At 42.7% G+C, this 16,781-nt stretch overlaps 1 protein-coding gene across 1 annotated transcript; it reads right to left on the bottom strand.

Annotated features, from left to right (window-relative positions):
- Positions 1-657: 657 nt before the first annotated feature.
- Positions 658-2,598, bottom strand: SIX6 (SIX homeobox 6). Its single transcript, XM_047079457.1, has 2 exons — positions 1,949-2,598; positions 658-826 (listed from the first exon to the last, which is right to left on the bottom strand). Exons 1-2 carry the CDS (start codon positions 2,518-2,520, stop codon positions 658-660), a joined length of 741 nt encoding a protein of 246 aa, XP_046935413.1. The 5' UTR covers positions 2,521-2,598.
- Positions 2,599-16,781: the final 14,183 nt, after the last annotated feature.

Raw genomic sequence — 16,781 nt, forward strand, 5'->3', positions numbered from 1 at the left:
AGAAGACTCTCCGGAGACTATTTGCACAAGGGCCCCCCTGCTTACCTGGTGAAATGTTTTGTTTTGTTTTGTTTTGTTTTTTTAAGAATCTGAGAGCAGCTCACTTAATTAAGAAAGGTTGCTCACCAGGTTTTTATTGTTTGGCTTCTTCACACAGAACCCATCTGTTCGAAACCCTGCGCCTTTAGAAACAGCAAGTTCCCAAGATACAGAGAAACCTACCACGGTAGTCTCTTAAATAAGTAAATAAACAGCATATATATGTTTTGTTTTGTTTTTTTTTAAACTTCAAAGCAAAAGTTATACATATATAACAGCGTCCTTTCGACGTGAAATACCCACAGGAGATTCAGGACAGGCGCTCAGCGTGCAGTTCGGGTTCCGGAGGCATCTCTGCAGTAAAATTCTTGGGAAAAAGCAAAGCAAGGAGAACGTGGCGCTGGGTTGAGCCTCACCGCGGGCCCCTTTGATAGCGGCCGGAGGGCGCCAGTGGAGCCAGGCCGGCCGCCGGGCGGAATCGCGCAACCCGAGCCCGCGGGTCCCTGGCCACCTGGTTTCAGAAGCGCTGGGTTTGCGTGGTCTCTCATCCTCCCTTCCTATTTCATTTTGTGTTGTTTTAATAGTGGATTCTGTTTCCGAGTGTGCTGGATGGGCAGCTCAGATGTCGCACTCGCTGTCGCTGGACGTGATGGAGATGGCCGAAGTGGCGGCCTTGCTGGATAGGCTGGCGGCCGGGCTGGCTGCGGCGCCCAGCACCTCCGGCGTGCCCTCTTCCTCAGCCCTTAGAGCCCGCCCGGAGCCCTGCGACATGACCTGCTGCTGGAGTCTATGGGAAGGAAAGGGACACCAGTCACAGCGCGTAACATAGCCTCCCCTTGCGCCCCCCTGCCCCCCCTCCCCCGCTTTGCTTCCCTTAAGCCCAGAGGCTAGCGGATCTCCCACAGACCCCGGCAGTTAAAGTAGGAAAAGTGAGGCAACGGAAGCCAGGAAGGATTCCACAGCTGGCCGCCTCTCCAAGTAGCCCAGCAGTTGTCCCATCCTTCTTCTGAATCCTTTCTGGGCTCCCCATCTGAGATGCTGGGCTCACAGGTTCGTTCGCGGTTGTTGGCCGCCTTTGTGAGATTTACAATACTGTCAAGATAAATGAAGTGTGGGTGACAAAGGCATATCGGGCTCCGGGATAGGGAACCCATTTCCCATCGTGCGTCTCCTCCAAGCGCACGCTCCTGTCAGTGCCCTACAGTAAGCCGGTCGGACCAAAGCTAAAGGCAAAAAGGGCTGTCTGAGGATTGCATGGAGCATTTGGTCCTGGGAGATGAGGCTGGGTTCTTGGACAAAATGTTTGGCTAATTTAGAGCCACACGCTGAGGAAGCGACAAACCTCAACTGACTATAGTTTGCTATTTTGAGGCAGAGTTGTCCATGCAGAAAGAGAACTCATCTTTCATCCAGAAGTCTATCGAAAATTATTTTCAAAGCATTAGAGAATGCATCTGGGCTTTTAAAACGACAACACTGACCTGCCACATTGCTAATAAGTCAGGCTTCGCTTAATAGGAGCCTGGGCCCAGGCTGACAAGAATTAGCTTTGGGCCTTGGGGGTCCCTAAATGTTGCTGGAATTTTAATGTTTACACATTTTAATGTTTAATCTTTCCTCTTTTCAATGCAGCCTTGGTTTTATGACTGGAACCAGCGGCTGGGGCGACCCCCTAAGTTCCAAGAATGAGGGAGAGAATGGAGAACCAAGAGCCCGGAAGGAACTCCCCCCGCCCCCCGCCCCCCTTACCCGCCCAGGATCCCAGAACGCAGTGGGCTCATAACTGAAGACAGACTGAGCTCTCAACTCCTTCGGATCCAAGTCGCTGGGCCCTGGGAAAGGGCCCCTGGGGCGCCTTCGCCCGACCCACCAGGGTGAGCGCAAGGAGCGTAGGCCTCTAGGTACCGACCTGTTCTTGGCTGCAGCCGCCCGGTCCCTTTGTCGGCGGTTTTTGAACCAGTTGCCCACCTGCGTAGGGGTCAGTCCGGTTGCCTGGGCGAGCTCACGCTTTTTGCTGGGGTTAGGGTATGGGTCCTGCAGATACCATTCCCGTAGCAGATGCCTCGTGCGCTCCTTGAAGCAGTGTGTCTTCTGTTCGCCGTCCCAAATGGTGCGCGGCAGCGGGAACTTCTTCCTCACGCGGTACTTGTCCACCGGCCCCAGGGGCCGTCCACGCAGCTTCTCAGCCTCCTGGTAATGCGCTTCGAGCCACAGCGCCTGCAGCTTGGCGTGCGACTCCTTGGTGAACTTGTGGTTTTCCAGGATATGATAGAGCTCGCGGTAGTTGCCGCCGTGAAAGGCCACGATAGCTCGCGCGCGCAGCACCGATTCATTCTTGTTGAGGGCCTCACAGGCCGCAGGGGCCACGGGCAGCGACCAGAGGAAGCGACCCAGGCGCTCTACGTCGCCGCTCTCCTCCAGAGTCTCGCATACCCCGGCCACTTGCTGGGGACTGAAATTCAAGATGGGCAACTGGAACATCGAGGCAGCGCCGACTGCAGCGGGGGCGCGGAGAGCGGAACCGGACACGCAGCAGATGTCGGCGGGCCTGGCGGGGTGCGCCAGGCTCTCCTCGGTGAAGCGGCTTAGGGCAGCCGGGACGCACGACCCGGGCAGCGCGGCGGCGCAACGGCTGGGAGCGAGCGAGCAGGAGGGATTGGAGGAGGTGCCGGCCCCGCCGCCCGGGTTCGGCTCGGCTCCGTTAGGGCACGCAGGCCGGCGAACTGGCGCCGCTACTGGAATGGGCGGATTGGCGGCGCGGGCGCCATGGAGACCCCCTGTCAGTCACTGGCTCTCTCTGCCAATCAAGACTGCGACCAGCGCGCCCGGGTCATTTCAGCACCTCCCCGCTCTCGACAGCGCCCGCCGTTTACCCGTGGACTTTTCCTCAGTATTTTGCAGAATCTGGAGGAGGAAAACACTGGAGAGTGGCTGGGAGAAAGGGGAAGGCAAGAACAGCAGCCTTTCAATACCCTCATCCAGCCTTCTTCCTCCACCCCCGCCCCCCACCCTTGCCAAAAGAGGCAGTGGTGCTACAGGAATCCACTTTGGAGTGATGCGCTGCCTGGGTCAAGAGGTCTCCAGAGGACAATGAGGACTGGGCCAAATCGAAATCCTCCAAGAATTCGCCAAGTTTAATTGTAATGAAACAGAAAACTTTGGGGGGAGCGCACGAATGGGGAGGGAGGGAAGTAGATCACCCCATTTCCCCCCAGCATCCATCCCCGCATGCATTTTCCACTTTTCCAGCTGCAAAGCAGCCGAGTGGGAAGCGAATCTGAAGCAGAAAGAACGGGACCAGGGATCTGTTAAGAGGTCAGTTTGGGCTATCCCCACCATCTTCAAAAGCCTCCTGAAATCATTTTAAATACGAGCTAGAACAACTGTCACACCTGATAACACAGGTGTTGACCATGAAGTCAAACACTCAAGAAAGGGAGTTGCACCTCCCCAAAAGTTTATACTTTTCAGCAGTAACCCCCCTCCCCAGTTTAATGGACTTCAACAAATGTGCAGCCTAGCCACATCTAGAGTGAGAAGTCACGGGTAGGTCAGGACAGCAACTTAAAAGCTTATTTCAAAGATCTTTTTTAAAAATATTGATTTGCTCTTCTTGCAGGCTGATTTTGCCCTACCCTGTGTTAGAACATTTAACTCGAGCTGAGCTGGGAATAGAAACTGTAACCTTGGCCTTTTTGCCCCAGAGGAATTCAGTACAAGTAGAGAAAGGGGAATCACAGAAATGGGGGTGGTGGTGGAGCAGAAAACCCTTTCTAAGCTGCTGAGCACTGACCCCTCCTGCAGAGAGGAAGGGCCTTCTAGGCAGCTCTGCCTTAGGGCCAGCAGATTGAATTGGCAACTTTTATTGATTCCCAATTGACATCCACATCATACCATTTTCTGAGGTCTCTGTCAAAAGAAACCATGATCTCACCTGGGCCTTTGATAGGGGCTTGTTTAGTGTGAAGAAAATAATTGGGAGAGGGGAGTCCTTCGAAAATGCCTGGAAAACTATCGTTGGGTCCATCCCTAAAGGAATCAGATGGGAATATTCACCTCCGAACTGGACTGGACCCGGCTGTCTTTTCTTTAGTATCAAGTACAATTTGTATGCGGCTTGTACAGCTCTGGTAAATCAGAAGGCAGATAGATAGCACAGATGGTTGGAGGTGTCAGGTCAGATTATGCTACGCCTGAGTGCAGGGCAAAGCTCGTTCTGACGGAAAACCCTGATATTATTTTCACAGATCTTCACAGTTCACTCGAAAAAAATAGCCTAGGTTGGGGGGGGGGAGGAGGAAGCCCTGCAACCATTTACATCATTTCTGTGAGATTGCTAGCCGCCTCGATGCAGAGGCTTTCTTTTCTAAGAGTTCATTTTCTTGAAATGCGACAGGGCAGGGGCAAAATACAGAGGGCGGTGAGTATAATGTCAAAGCACAAATCTTCCCTAGCTTGGGGCGATTTCCAAATTCGCAGAAGAAACAACTTTTAGTGGAAACATCGAACACAAGTGCCCAAAATACGCAGTATAGAAAACCCGGGCCTTGGGGATCGGGCAAGGGTGAAGCGGAACCCAGGAAGGCGGTGGTTCCCGGCACTTCTGGCCAGGGAAGGAAAGAATCGCCTCGCTCCAGTTTGCGGAAGTTTCTTATTTTTCCCTCTCGGGGTGTCTCCCCTGCCGGCTCTCCTTAGCAGAATGGCTTCACGCTCACCTTCCACGCGGAAGAAGCCGAAAGTCTGGGACACCCTACAGCCCCGAACCCAGAGAGGACCCCAACACCTGCACTTAGCCGCTGGAGGTGAGAAGTTGCCGGTACCCCCAGGGGACCTCGCCTCCCCCGCCCTTTTGCTGAACAGTTTGAAAACTGCGAATTCGGGGGGAAACTGGCTTCTTATCCTTAGTTTTCTTGAGCAAGTTGTGTTAATTTTCCAAGTCTACCTTCCCTCTCCAGGAAATGGGAATATCCCGTTTCTTGGACAACGGTTCTGCACATATTGGGGGAGAGGGCGCGTTGGCTTCCGTGCGTTTGGGGCTCTCAGGCAACCGGGACCAAAATCTTAGGTTGGCTGCGCTGGAGCGGAGGGAAAAGGGCGCTGGCCAGGGGTTGCAAAGTCCCAGTTCCTCCAAGACTCCCTGTCTGGACGCTAGGCGTTCGGGGTATGAGAAGTGTCTAGAGGCCGGGGTCTCCTGTCAGAAGATCCTATCTTCGCCATCCCAGGGGATTTGGTTTAATTTTATTAACTCAAACGAATAAACTACCTCTGGGAAAGTTGGTATCACGTATACATTCATCACAAACAGAAGAAATACATACTCCCCCACACACCCCAATCCCTGATAATGAAAAAAGCTCCGCCGGGTTCCTTAAAAATAATCCCGTTGTGGACAAGGCGGTGACCACCCCCCCCCCCGCCCCCCCCGCCCCTTAAAGCGCCAGGTGAAAGTTGTACCTTAGGGTTGACTGCTTAATTTTACGGAAAGATAGATTTTTACCAGTTTTGAAACTTTGCACCAACCATCCGGGCAACCGCCTGCTTGCCATCCCCAACTTTATTTTTCTTTTGCGTTTGACCAGGAAACCTAGAAAGCTCAGCGGCCGCCCCTGGCGTCGGGCCTATCTGGGCAGATTTGCAACTTTCTGTGGTTGGATTTGGGAGGCCTTGGGCAGATGCTAGGTTCTCGCTGGGAATCCAAAGATTCTATTCCGCTTTCTGAAGACTCAGTTTTACTTCACAAGGGAAAAATATGGAGAAAAAAGCTTGTAGAAGACAATGCCCCTGGGCAGATTCTGTGTTTAATTATTCAGTGCGGCAGCAGCAGAGCAAAGTACTCACCCCGCACCACCCCCGGAGGTTGTGAGGTTCATACCAGAGATCTTCAGAGTTCCGTCTGGGATTTCTTGTGCTCATCGATCTCACCCCTCGTTTTGCTCTTTCTGATTTTCCTCTAGAGTAGAGACACACGTGGAGCCCCCGTTACACCTTGCTGAATGGTTTGCCAGCTGAGAGCGCTGCTTAGAGGTCAATACAGTCTTATCTCTTGTTTTGTTTTGTCTGTTGTCCTGTTTTGTCTTTGACTTTTTCCTAAATCAAACACATGTAAAATAAGTGGTATATTTTCGTTTTCTTTCCTACATAATTTCACATAGTCAGGGATTTGAAGAATGTAGTCATTGAGGCATCTGAATTCCTTGATAAAGACATTTGTGCTGCATGTGAGAGTCATAGACTGAAAGACAATGAGGTCCTAGCCTTTTGTGTAAGTTCATTTTGACTTTTGGGGGAGAGATCTTGGTTTCCCTTTCCTTGGCCTCAAAGCTGTGTGTTGCTGGTGGGTGAGAATAACATAAAAAAGTATCTGGGAAATTTATCCATGGTTTATTTTTAAGATCTAGAAAGTTTAAAAAAGCATTTTACTGTCTTTGAATTTACAGTATTAAATTCACTTTCAAACATTTATTCATATATTTAGTATTGTGATTTTCAGATGATACCATATGCATAATATAGAAATGTTTGTTTCTGTATTTGGTTGTCTAAATCTTTAGATTTTAGAATTAATTCAATATCCTACTTTTAAAGTGCTTACTGTCCTAATAAGATCCCAAGGTAGATTGTGCTATTTCATGCATTCTTCCCCTGCCAGCATGCACCTTGTAACAAAGAACAGAGATGCCTCTTTATTGTGTATTCTTGAGAACAAACACCATTTAAGAAATATTTTGTAGATTTCCTGGCATTGTGAGATTGACTGGCAAAAATTATTACAATTCAATAATTTAAGAGATTGAAGTATATTTGTTGTTATTTGCAAAATTATTCACCAATTATTTTTTAAATGACGTAAAATTGCATATGTTGTCAAGTGGAGGGAATTTGTATAAGTTTAAATGTGGGAAAATGTACCATTTGAAAGTGGTTATTAATTAGCAGTATGTGTTTTTTAAAAAATGTTAGGCTGACTATACAACTCTGTTTCGACTTCTAGTTTGTGGTTAATCCTAGGCATTTGTATTTAAACCAAAGAGTATATTTCAAGGCCTATTTCTTGTTTAAACTATGCTCTTAAATTCACTTTTCTCTTTCTTCTGCTTCTGTGGCATAAGTCTAAATCTGCATGGGACTAACTATACCACAGCATAGCTTGCTTAAGACTATATATCAATGGGCTCTTGTATGAAGGATTAATGCTTTAAAATGTAACCCGCATGTCACTAATAAACACTTTATTATCAGTAATGAAAATTAGTTGAATGAGTGAAAGAACAATTAATTCATACTTCTCTACCAGAACTTTATTTTTTTCCACCAGCAAATTATTTTTGGCCATTTTCAAATCCCAGATCTAAAACATACATAGAAACTTTAAAATTTAATGAAGTGAAAGAATGCAAGTTTGTTTATGCCCTTTGGGATGAGCCAAACATTATTCATGTAAATTGTATGTGTGGCACATACATGTATTGATTACATGTATTATATGAGTAAATAATCATTTTCTTCTAATACTGTAAAATCAAATAGAGGTATTAGCCTCTAATAAAAACCAAATTCTCCTAGTAATCCAGTTGGTTAGCAGAAAATAGTTTTAAAATACATATATACATACATAAAAATATTGTGTTGTAAAAATACATTTACATGGCATCTTACCTTTCAAAACAGCAAATCTCAACAAAGAGCAATATTACTCCCCCTTTCAGGGGACATTTAGCAATGCCTGAAGATATTTTTGGTTGTCACAACTGGCATCTAATGCCAGTGGAGGCCAGAGACCTACTAAACATCTTATGATGAACAGAACATTCCCCCACAACAAAACGTCAATAGTGCCACTGTTGGGAAACCCTGCTTCAAAGGGTCTCAAAATAATCAACAAGGCACAGACATAAAGCCTGCTAAAATTCTGTTTATTCTGGAGTTGAAGCACTTTCAAAGGAATCAGTGCCCTTTTAATTTTACCTTAGGCCTAGTCCACACCATTGAAATCTGTTCCTAAGAGCCTACTGTAATTTTATTTCTTCTTAAAATTTACTGTAAATAATACTTATGGTGACTGAATACTTCTACACTTAGAAATGTCTCTGGGAAAGGTGGAGTTTTCCTTCTATCATGTTGGAATTTATATTGTTTAATTGATGGGACAGGCAACAATTGTTGAAAAGTTACTGCTCAACCCTTCTCTATTTTACAAATGAATAAACTATGAAGATCAAAGAGGTTAAATGGTTGCCCATATTACAGAGCTATTAGTGGCAGAGGTAGGTCTAAAACACAGATTCAAACCTCTGTCCATTATATACCTTGCTTTCCTTACCCATGGAAGATGGTATAATTCCAGATGAGTTTGAGCACAGAGGATCTGAACTGCTCTCTGTAAAGTCTTATGCTACTTCCTTTTGCTGTGACTTTTCAGAGGTTGGTGGACTCTAATTCATGGATCTCAGAGAGATTTAAACCATTCTGGGTCTTGTCAAGTGTTATACCCTTGCGGGCCCTAAAAAGGCCCTGAATCTCAAATGTGACTCGAGGACTTCTTTGAGGGGGTGGGAATGTTGGCATCAGGGTTAACTGAAGACCTTTCTCTGAGTCATCACGCTGTATACTACAGGAAAATGGGACTAAATCCAGCCTCTTGGGGAGGAGAGATTTGAGTTGAGGTGCTATAAGGCTTGGTTTAAGTAAAAAAAAAAAAAAATCTGAACTCTTTTGTCAGGTTTTTCAAAAGAATAACAGTGATGCTCACTAGCATTTCTATAATTAACAAGCTGTCAACATTTCTATTACAATCACAGAAGTCTATTACAGACCACAGAATTGTGATAAATGTTTCTTTAGGTCTGAAACGTTAGCCTTCATCTTCTTTTCAGCCTAAGGGCAATTTTTGAAACCAATTTTGTTTCAATCATTTTGGATCAGTTGTGTGGTAATTTTGGAAGTGCAGATGCTCTAGGCCCACCTATTGAAATAAAGATTTTTAAATGGAAACACAGAGAGGAGTCTGCTTAAGCCCCAGTGGGGACCAGCTGCAAAGCTCTGGTAGGAAATTACATAGACAGACAGTGGGAATAGATTTAGAAAAAAATCTAGGGACAGAGAAATATGTGCATGTTTCCTCTAACAGCAGGTTTTCTTTTCTTTTTTTTTTCAGATATTTCACAAACTATGGAATTTTAATTCTCCTCTTTTTCTGTTTTGTATTCTGTTATTACTTTCTCTATTATTCCTGGGTTTTGGTGTAATTAGTGTAAGATAATTTGTCATTACAGCTATTAAAATCGAGGCTGAACTGACTTTTTGGAATATTAATATTTAATTTTTACCCTTCATTTAGGTAAATTTTCTTCCTACCTCCTCTCATCTCCTTTGTGCTTATTACCTACTTTTTATCCTTGTCTGTCCTTTTTGTGGACTCTGAAAGTTCATATTTTCCAATGATTGTAGTTCTTTATCGTAATAATTTGTATTTATTTTCTCTTTTTTTCTGACTGTTCTGACTCTATGACTCCTTCCTTCTGCTTCCCATTCTCCATTGCCAAATACCTCCTCACTAAACTAAGCCTTGTTAAAGTTGTGAGAGACAAAGTGCTCACTCCTGAAAGTAGAATGGGAATGGGAGTGGGAATGGGAAGGGAATGGGAGTGGTTCTCAGAGAAGGGGGGATACTGTGACTACAATGATGTTTCAGGGAAGCGATGCTTCTCAAGCTAAAATTTGTGGAAGCAGATAAAATAGTAGAAACAGCAAGGACTCTAAATAATTTAAGTTTATAGCATTGGGCTAACCCCATGATTTTAGGCCCCACTTTCCTTATTGGATTATCTGGCTTATAGTAAATTCACAACAAGTATTAGTTCCCCTCTTGTGGAAAACCATCCACATAATCTTCTAGCTCGACCCTCTATATTTAGTGATGGCTCACTTTCCATCTTGTCCTTGGTCTCGTAATCCCTTGGTATTCTGCTTAGGTTTCTTGAAACTTTTCAAGCAATAAATTATTTTGAAGTAGTCCTTCCTGTTCTGTGGATTACTGTTGTCCCAATAAGTTAGTCTAAAGAAGTCAGTAAATAGTTTACATGAAATTCCCCAAATGCTTACTGTATTGGTTTTCAGTACTGCTGTAAAAAAAAGCCACAAACTTGGTGGCTTTAAACAACAGAAATGTATTCTCTCACAGTTCTGGAGGCCACAAGTCTGAGTGAAGGTGCAATGCTACTTCCAGAGGCTCTAGGGAAGAATGAGTTTCTTGTCTCTTCCATCTTCTGATAGCTTGCTGGCACTTCTCTCTTTGTAGCTGCATTTCACCAATCTTTGCCTCCTTCTTCACACCACATCCTCTCTTCTCTCCATTCCTTTTCTCCCCCCCAACTTAAAAAAAAATCCAGTGTAGGTAACATACAGTTATATTAGTTTCAAGTGTATAATATAGTGATAAAACAATTCTATACGTTACTCAGTGCTCATCCTGATAAATGTACTCTTTCTTTTTAATTTTTAAAAAATACTTATTTTTGAAAAAGAGACAGAGTGTGAACAGGGGAGGGGCAGAGAGAGAGGGAGACATAGAATCAGAAGTAGGCTCCAGGCTCTCAGTTGTCAGCACAGAGCCTGACGAGGGGCTCAAATTCACCAACTGTAAGATCATGACCTGAGTCAAGGTCGGTCACTTAACTGACTGAGCCACCCAGGTACCCCAATGATAAATGCACTCTTATTCCCCTTTACCTATTTCACCCTCCCCCCACCTACCTCCCCTCTGGCAACTGTTAGTTTGTTCTCTATAGTTAAGAGTGTGTTTTTTGGTTTGTCTTTTCTTCTTTATTTGTTTCTTAAATTCCACATATGAGTGAAATCATATGGTATTTGTCTTTCTCTGACTGACTTATCTCAGTTATAATACTCTCTAGCTCCATTCATGTTGTTGCAAATGGCAAAATTTCATTCTTTTTTATGGCCGAATAATATTCCATTGTATACATATACCACATCTTCTTTATCCATTCATCTATCAATGGACACGGGCTGCTTCCATAATTTGGCTGTTGTAAATAACACTACATCTTGCTCTCAGTCTCTGTGAAAACTGTTTCTACTTGTATTTTATAAATGCATGTGATTGCCTTTAGGGCCTACCTGTTTAATCCAGGATAAACTCCTCAAGATCCCTAACTTCCTCATATCTTTTGCCATATAAGGTGATAGTCACAGATTCTAGGGGTTAGGAAGTGAATATATCTTTGGGTTTTTTTCCCCTCAGCCTACCACACCCACTTATATGACAAATGTACTAGTCTTAAATGTTTCTTGGAAGTAAATTAAGAGAATAGAAAATTAAAAGTAGTCAATCTGTACAAGTAGGAAAATAACAAATTATATACTTTTCACCTCATCATTATTCAAAGTCAAGATTGGCATTATCCCAAACAAAAGACAATGTTCATTAATTTCTTCATTTTCATATTAAGCTTTCTTTTAAACCTTCCCTTGGGACATTAACTGAATTAAACAATTAAAGTAGTAGATTTATCTTTTGGGGTAAGATAAAAGATAAGGTTCCATCCCTCTCTGCAGGTGTTTAGTGTAAAATGAAAACATGTCATGGTATTATGCTGATGTACAATTCACAGATATGAGAAGAAATTTGCAATTTATTTGTATTTTTCTTTACTTCAATTAGTTGAAATAATGATTTGGAAGTTCTGTAGTCATTTTTAGTTCATCAATGGCTATCTATCTTTTCCCTGCTCTCTTTAATTGTTACATATGACTCTACTACTGTTTATAAACAGGACACTTAATATTTCCCCCATAAAGATGCTCTGTTTTTCCTACCATGACATTAATTTTCCCATTCTTCTTCCCATCCTAATAGGATCAGACTTTTAAAGCATTTCCACTTCCCCACTTTCCTCCTCCTCTATTACCCCAATCCCAAAGTTTTCTGAAATGGTACAGTACCTAGAGTTTCCCTTGAAGTGTGCCCCTCTGTGTTAAGAATATTTACAGGCACACAGTTCTAGACAGTCTATTCTTATTAAGAACACACAGACACATACCTTTCTCTCCATTCTTCTCTCTGCTTTGTTCATTTATTGACATTTAGATTCTTTTCTCATGTATTTTCCTTATCTGGAGTGCTTGTTGTTGTTTTTTTTCCCCAGAAATAGCTTTTTTGTTTTTCTTCTTATAAAAGCAATACATACTTATTGCAATAAATATCCATATACTAAGGTTATATGGAGTCAAAAGCAAAAGTTTTTTTATAATGTTATTATTCCAGAGATAATCACTATTCATGCTAAGTGCATACTTTTATGGACCTTTTTTTCTACATACAGAGATACACATTTTTTTCTTCTGACAGAAATGTCACATTATCCACACTATTTTTTAACCTTCTTTTTTTATGATAATATTTTGTGAATATTTTTCCTGATAATAAATACATGTTATCCCTTTGAATGGCTGCACTGAATTCCGCAACATACATACCATAACTTATTGAACCAGTCCCTACTGATGTTTGTTTAAATTGGTTCCAGTTTCTCACAATTATAAGCAATGAGGCAATGAGCATCTTTATGCATTGTCCAATTTTTTCCCTTCAAATTCTTTTTTTCCCTGCAGCAAAAGCAGTTCTTTTTAAAAATTTAAAAAATCATTTTAATTTTTTCATCATGATAAATGTACTCTTTAATCCCCATCCCCCATGCCTCTCTTCTAGTAACTACTAGTTTGTTCTCTATAGTTAAGAGTTTGTTTCTTGATTTGTCTCTGTCTTTGCTCATTGGTTTTGTTTCTTAAATGTCATATGTCAGTGGTATTTGTCTTTCTCTGACTTAATAATAAATTAATGGATTAATGGATTAATTAATTAATTGATTGATTAAATAAATAATTAAAAATTAGCTCCATCCAAATAATTGAAAAGATTTAATTCTTTTTTATGGCTGAATAATATTCCATTGTATATACATACCACATCTTTATCCATTCATCTATCAATGGACACTTGGGCTGCTTCCATAGTTTGGCTGTTGTAAATAATGCTGCAATAAACATAGTGGTGCATGCACCCCTTTGAATTAGTGTTTTTGTATTTTTTGGGTAAATACCCACTAGTGTGATCCTGAATTGTAGGGTAGTTCTATTTTTAATTTTTTGAGGAACCTCCATATAGTTTTCCACAATGGTACACCAATTTGCATTCCCACCACCAGTATAAGAGGGTTCCCCTTTCTCCACATCCTTGCCAACACTGGCTGTTTCTTGTGTTTTTGATTTTAGCCATTCTGACAGGTGTGAGATGATATCTCATTGCAGTTTTGATTTGCATTTCCTTGATGATCAGTGATGTTGACCATCTTTTCATGTGTCTGTTAGCCATCTGTATGTCTCCTTTGGAGAAATGTCTGTTCATGTCTTCTGCCCATTTTTTAATTGGATTATTTGTCTTTTGAGTATTGAGTTGTATCAGTTGTATATATTTTGATACAAACCCTTTATCTGATATGTAATTTTCAAATATCTTCTTCCATTCAGTAGGTTGTTTTCCTTCAAATTCCAGAAGTGAAATGAACAGGTTAAAGGGTTTACACATTTGGAAAATTGATAAATATTGCCAAATTGTCATCCTAAAGGATTTTTACTTCTACTCATTTACTTCTACTCAGGGCATTCTCCCCCCATGCCCTGGCTATTATTATTCTTTAAAATCTTTGTCAGCTTGATAGGTGAAAAAATAGTTTCTCATTTTTAAACATAGGCATTTCTTTGGTTATTAATAAGATTATATTTGTATTTTTCCTTTGAAAACTTCTCACTTATATTTGTTGATTGGGATATTTTAAACCTTTATTCATTTGTAATATTTCTCCAAATATTAAAGATCTGTTTTTACTTATTGTATGTTGCAAATATTTTTCTTACTTTTTCACTTGCCTTTTAGCTTTATGGTGTTGTTCTCCTTGTAAGTTTATAATTTTTACATAGATATATTAAATCTGGTTCAATTTTGGATGCCATGCTTAGTATAGCCTCCCTTTCAAGTTATAGAAATAATTTGTATATTCTTCTATTCTGCCTACATTAAGACGTTTTTAAGTTTTTTTAATATTTGAAAAGACAAATTATTCTTCAGCATTTTTTAAAGAAAATTCTTTGGCTGTTCAATGAATATTTTCTTCCAGATGGAAGGTCATTTTCATCTTTTTCATACCCCTAGAGAGTCCAATGAGAGTTTTTGTGGAATTGTGTTTATTTGCAAACTGGCCCCATGTATAGAAGGCAGGAAGAGACCAATGAAAGAGGCAAACTACTCCAGATTGGTAGGTGGCAGATTTAATAAGCAAGGGAACTTACTTACAAGGGTTGCCTTGGGCAGCCACAAGACCAGTAGATCTCTGTCCCTGTTCACTACAACTTAGAGATCTTGGGGCGCCTGGGTGGCTCAGTCGGTTGAGTGTCCGACTTCAGCTCAGGTCATGATCTTGTGGTTCACAAGTTCGAGCCCTACATTGAGCTCTGTGCTTACAGCTGGGAGTCTGGAGCTTGCTTCGGATTCAGTGTCTCCCTCTCTCTCTGACCCTACCCAACTCTGTCTCTGTCTCTCTCTCTAAAAAATAAATAAAAACTTCTTTTAAAATTAAAAAAAAAAGAAGTTTATGTAGATATCTTAATCAGGTTTAATCATGTATTCAGTCCAGAGGGTCTCAACCATATCTTAACCTCTCAAGACTATGTCCTTGAAAATGGCTCCCACTGTGGAAATGGTAGACAGAACTTACATTCCAAGGACAGGGAATGGGGTGAGGAGGCTCCAGTTGACTGGGTCCAGCTCTCAGGTCAATGAGCAGGCATGTCCTCTTAATGGCCTTCTCTAATACTTCATCCCTCTTCCACATTATGCACTGAGCAGTCAATAAGGGATTTCACTAGCATAGAGATGGCTCATTTGGTGGCTATCTGGCCATTCTGGTGGGACATCCCATTGTAAGTTCCAGTAGATGATGCCTTTCCAGGTGTGATAGGGCTTTGGTGTTCTTAGTAGCATAGCATGTTGATCCACAGTGAGAGTGGGGGCAATGGCTATTTGCCACAACTCCCATTTATGGTATTGAGTGTCTCAGCAGGGGTCCCCAGTCTGGCATATGGGTCAATAGGCCCTACTGGTTGATTATTCAAAAGTATTAAAGCCTGGGACAGTACTTTAGTCCATCTGGCCCATGTGATTTTACCTGTTAGTAATTTAATCTGCTGCTTTAATATTGTATTTCTCCTTTCTATAAATTCTGCTGCTTGTGGATTGTAGGGGAGATGGAACCTCCATTCAGTGTGATGTTCTTTGCTCAGTTTTGCATTTTATGACTTACCAAATGTGACCCCCAATCACTGTCTATTCAATAAGGATATCTGTACATGGTACTTGGCTTCTCTAATGCCGTAATGCAGCCTGGTTCGTGCAGCAATAGGGGATAGCTTGGGTTAGGCCAGATGCAGTAACAATACAAACCAAGGCATATTTAGGGGCGCCTGGGTGGCTCAGTTGGTTAAGCGTCCGACTTCGGCTCAGGTCATGATCTCGTGGTCCATGAGTTCGAGCCCTGCGTCGGGCTCTGTGCTGACCGCTCAGAGCCTGGAGCCTGTTTCAGATTCTGTGTCTCCTTCTCTGACCCTCCCCCATTCATGCTCTGTCTCTCTCTGTCTCAAAAATAAATAAACGTTAAAAAAAATTTAAACCAAGGCATATTTAGAACTCTCATTCTGAGGGATGGGGTCAATATAATCAATCTGCCAATTCCTCATAGGTTGAGAGCTCTGGTGGATGGCCCCATACAACTTTGGCAATTGCTTCAGGCATTCAGAACATACAGGACATGTTGTTACAGTATTAATCAAGTCACTGTATTTCAAGGGCAATCCAGCATCCTTATCAATATGCCCTCCCAGCTGGGTGCTATGGTGGCCACTCTATGCACCAAGTCTGCATAACTACTGAAGGGTCAGTTGCTAGGGCCCATACCCAAGCCTGATTCCTGATTGCTAGCAGGTGTCAGTACCTTATGAGCTGGAACATGGAAGACAGTGAGGACTGCCTCAGGCTCTTGCAGGTGAACCCAAATGTCTTTCTACATATCTTCATCTCACAAAGACTTATTAAGGATCATCTACCCCTCAGCTTGCCATTGTCCAAACCATAGGGTTAATTTCTAGCTATCATTGCAGAGGGTTAATGGCCAGGATTCACAAGTCAAGCTTATGACTCTGACTGTAGCCCAGCGAACATCACACATTGAACATCAAACTTCTCTGAGTTCAGCCCATTGGCTGGTTTGGTTGGTTCCTTTTTCCAGGCATCTATATACCAGTGGGAATTTCCCTTACTCTCTCTACAGGTTGCAGGTGTCATCACAAAAATAGGAGCAGGAGCATTTGGCAGATCTACATACTTTACAGGAGTTGGGAACACCTGCATTTATAGACAGTGTGCTGGAAAACAGGGTACTCTTCTGCAGCAAATAGGCATGCCACTTAGTCACAGTAGGAGTTTGAGGTATGGCAGAGGTGGGTCAGTTGACCATGTTCTCCATCCACTGCTTGATAGGAAGGGAAGTTCTTACTATGTTATGCTGTTCCTTTGTGAGAGACTCTACCAGGAGGAGTACTGTGTATACTGCCAGGAGCTATTGTTCTTTGGGGGGTATATTGGGTTTCTGCCCACTTCCAGAGCTGGGACCAAA

This window comes from Lynx rufus, unplaced genomic scaffold, assembly GCF_022079265.1.
Source record: "Lynx rufus isolate CCGP_SWC_20201006 ecotype Redwood Valley unplaced genomic scaffold, mLynRuf1.p SCAF_17, whole genome shotgun sequence".
Taxonomy (NCBI): Eukaryota; Metazoa; Chordata; class Mammalia; order Carnivora; family Felidae; genus Lynx; species Lynx rufus.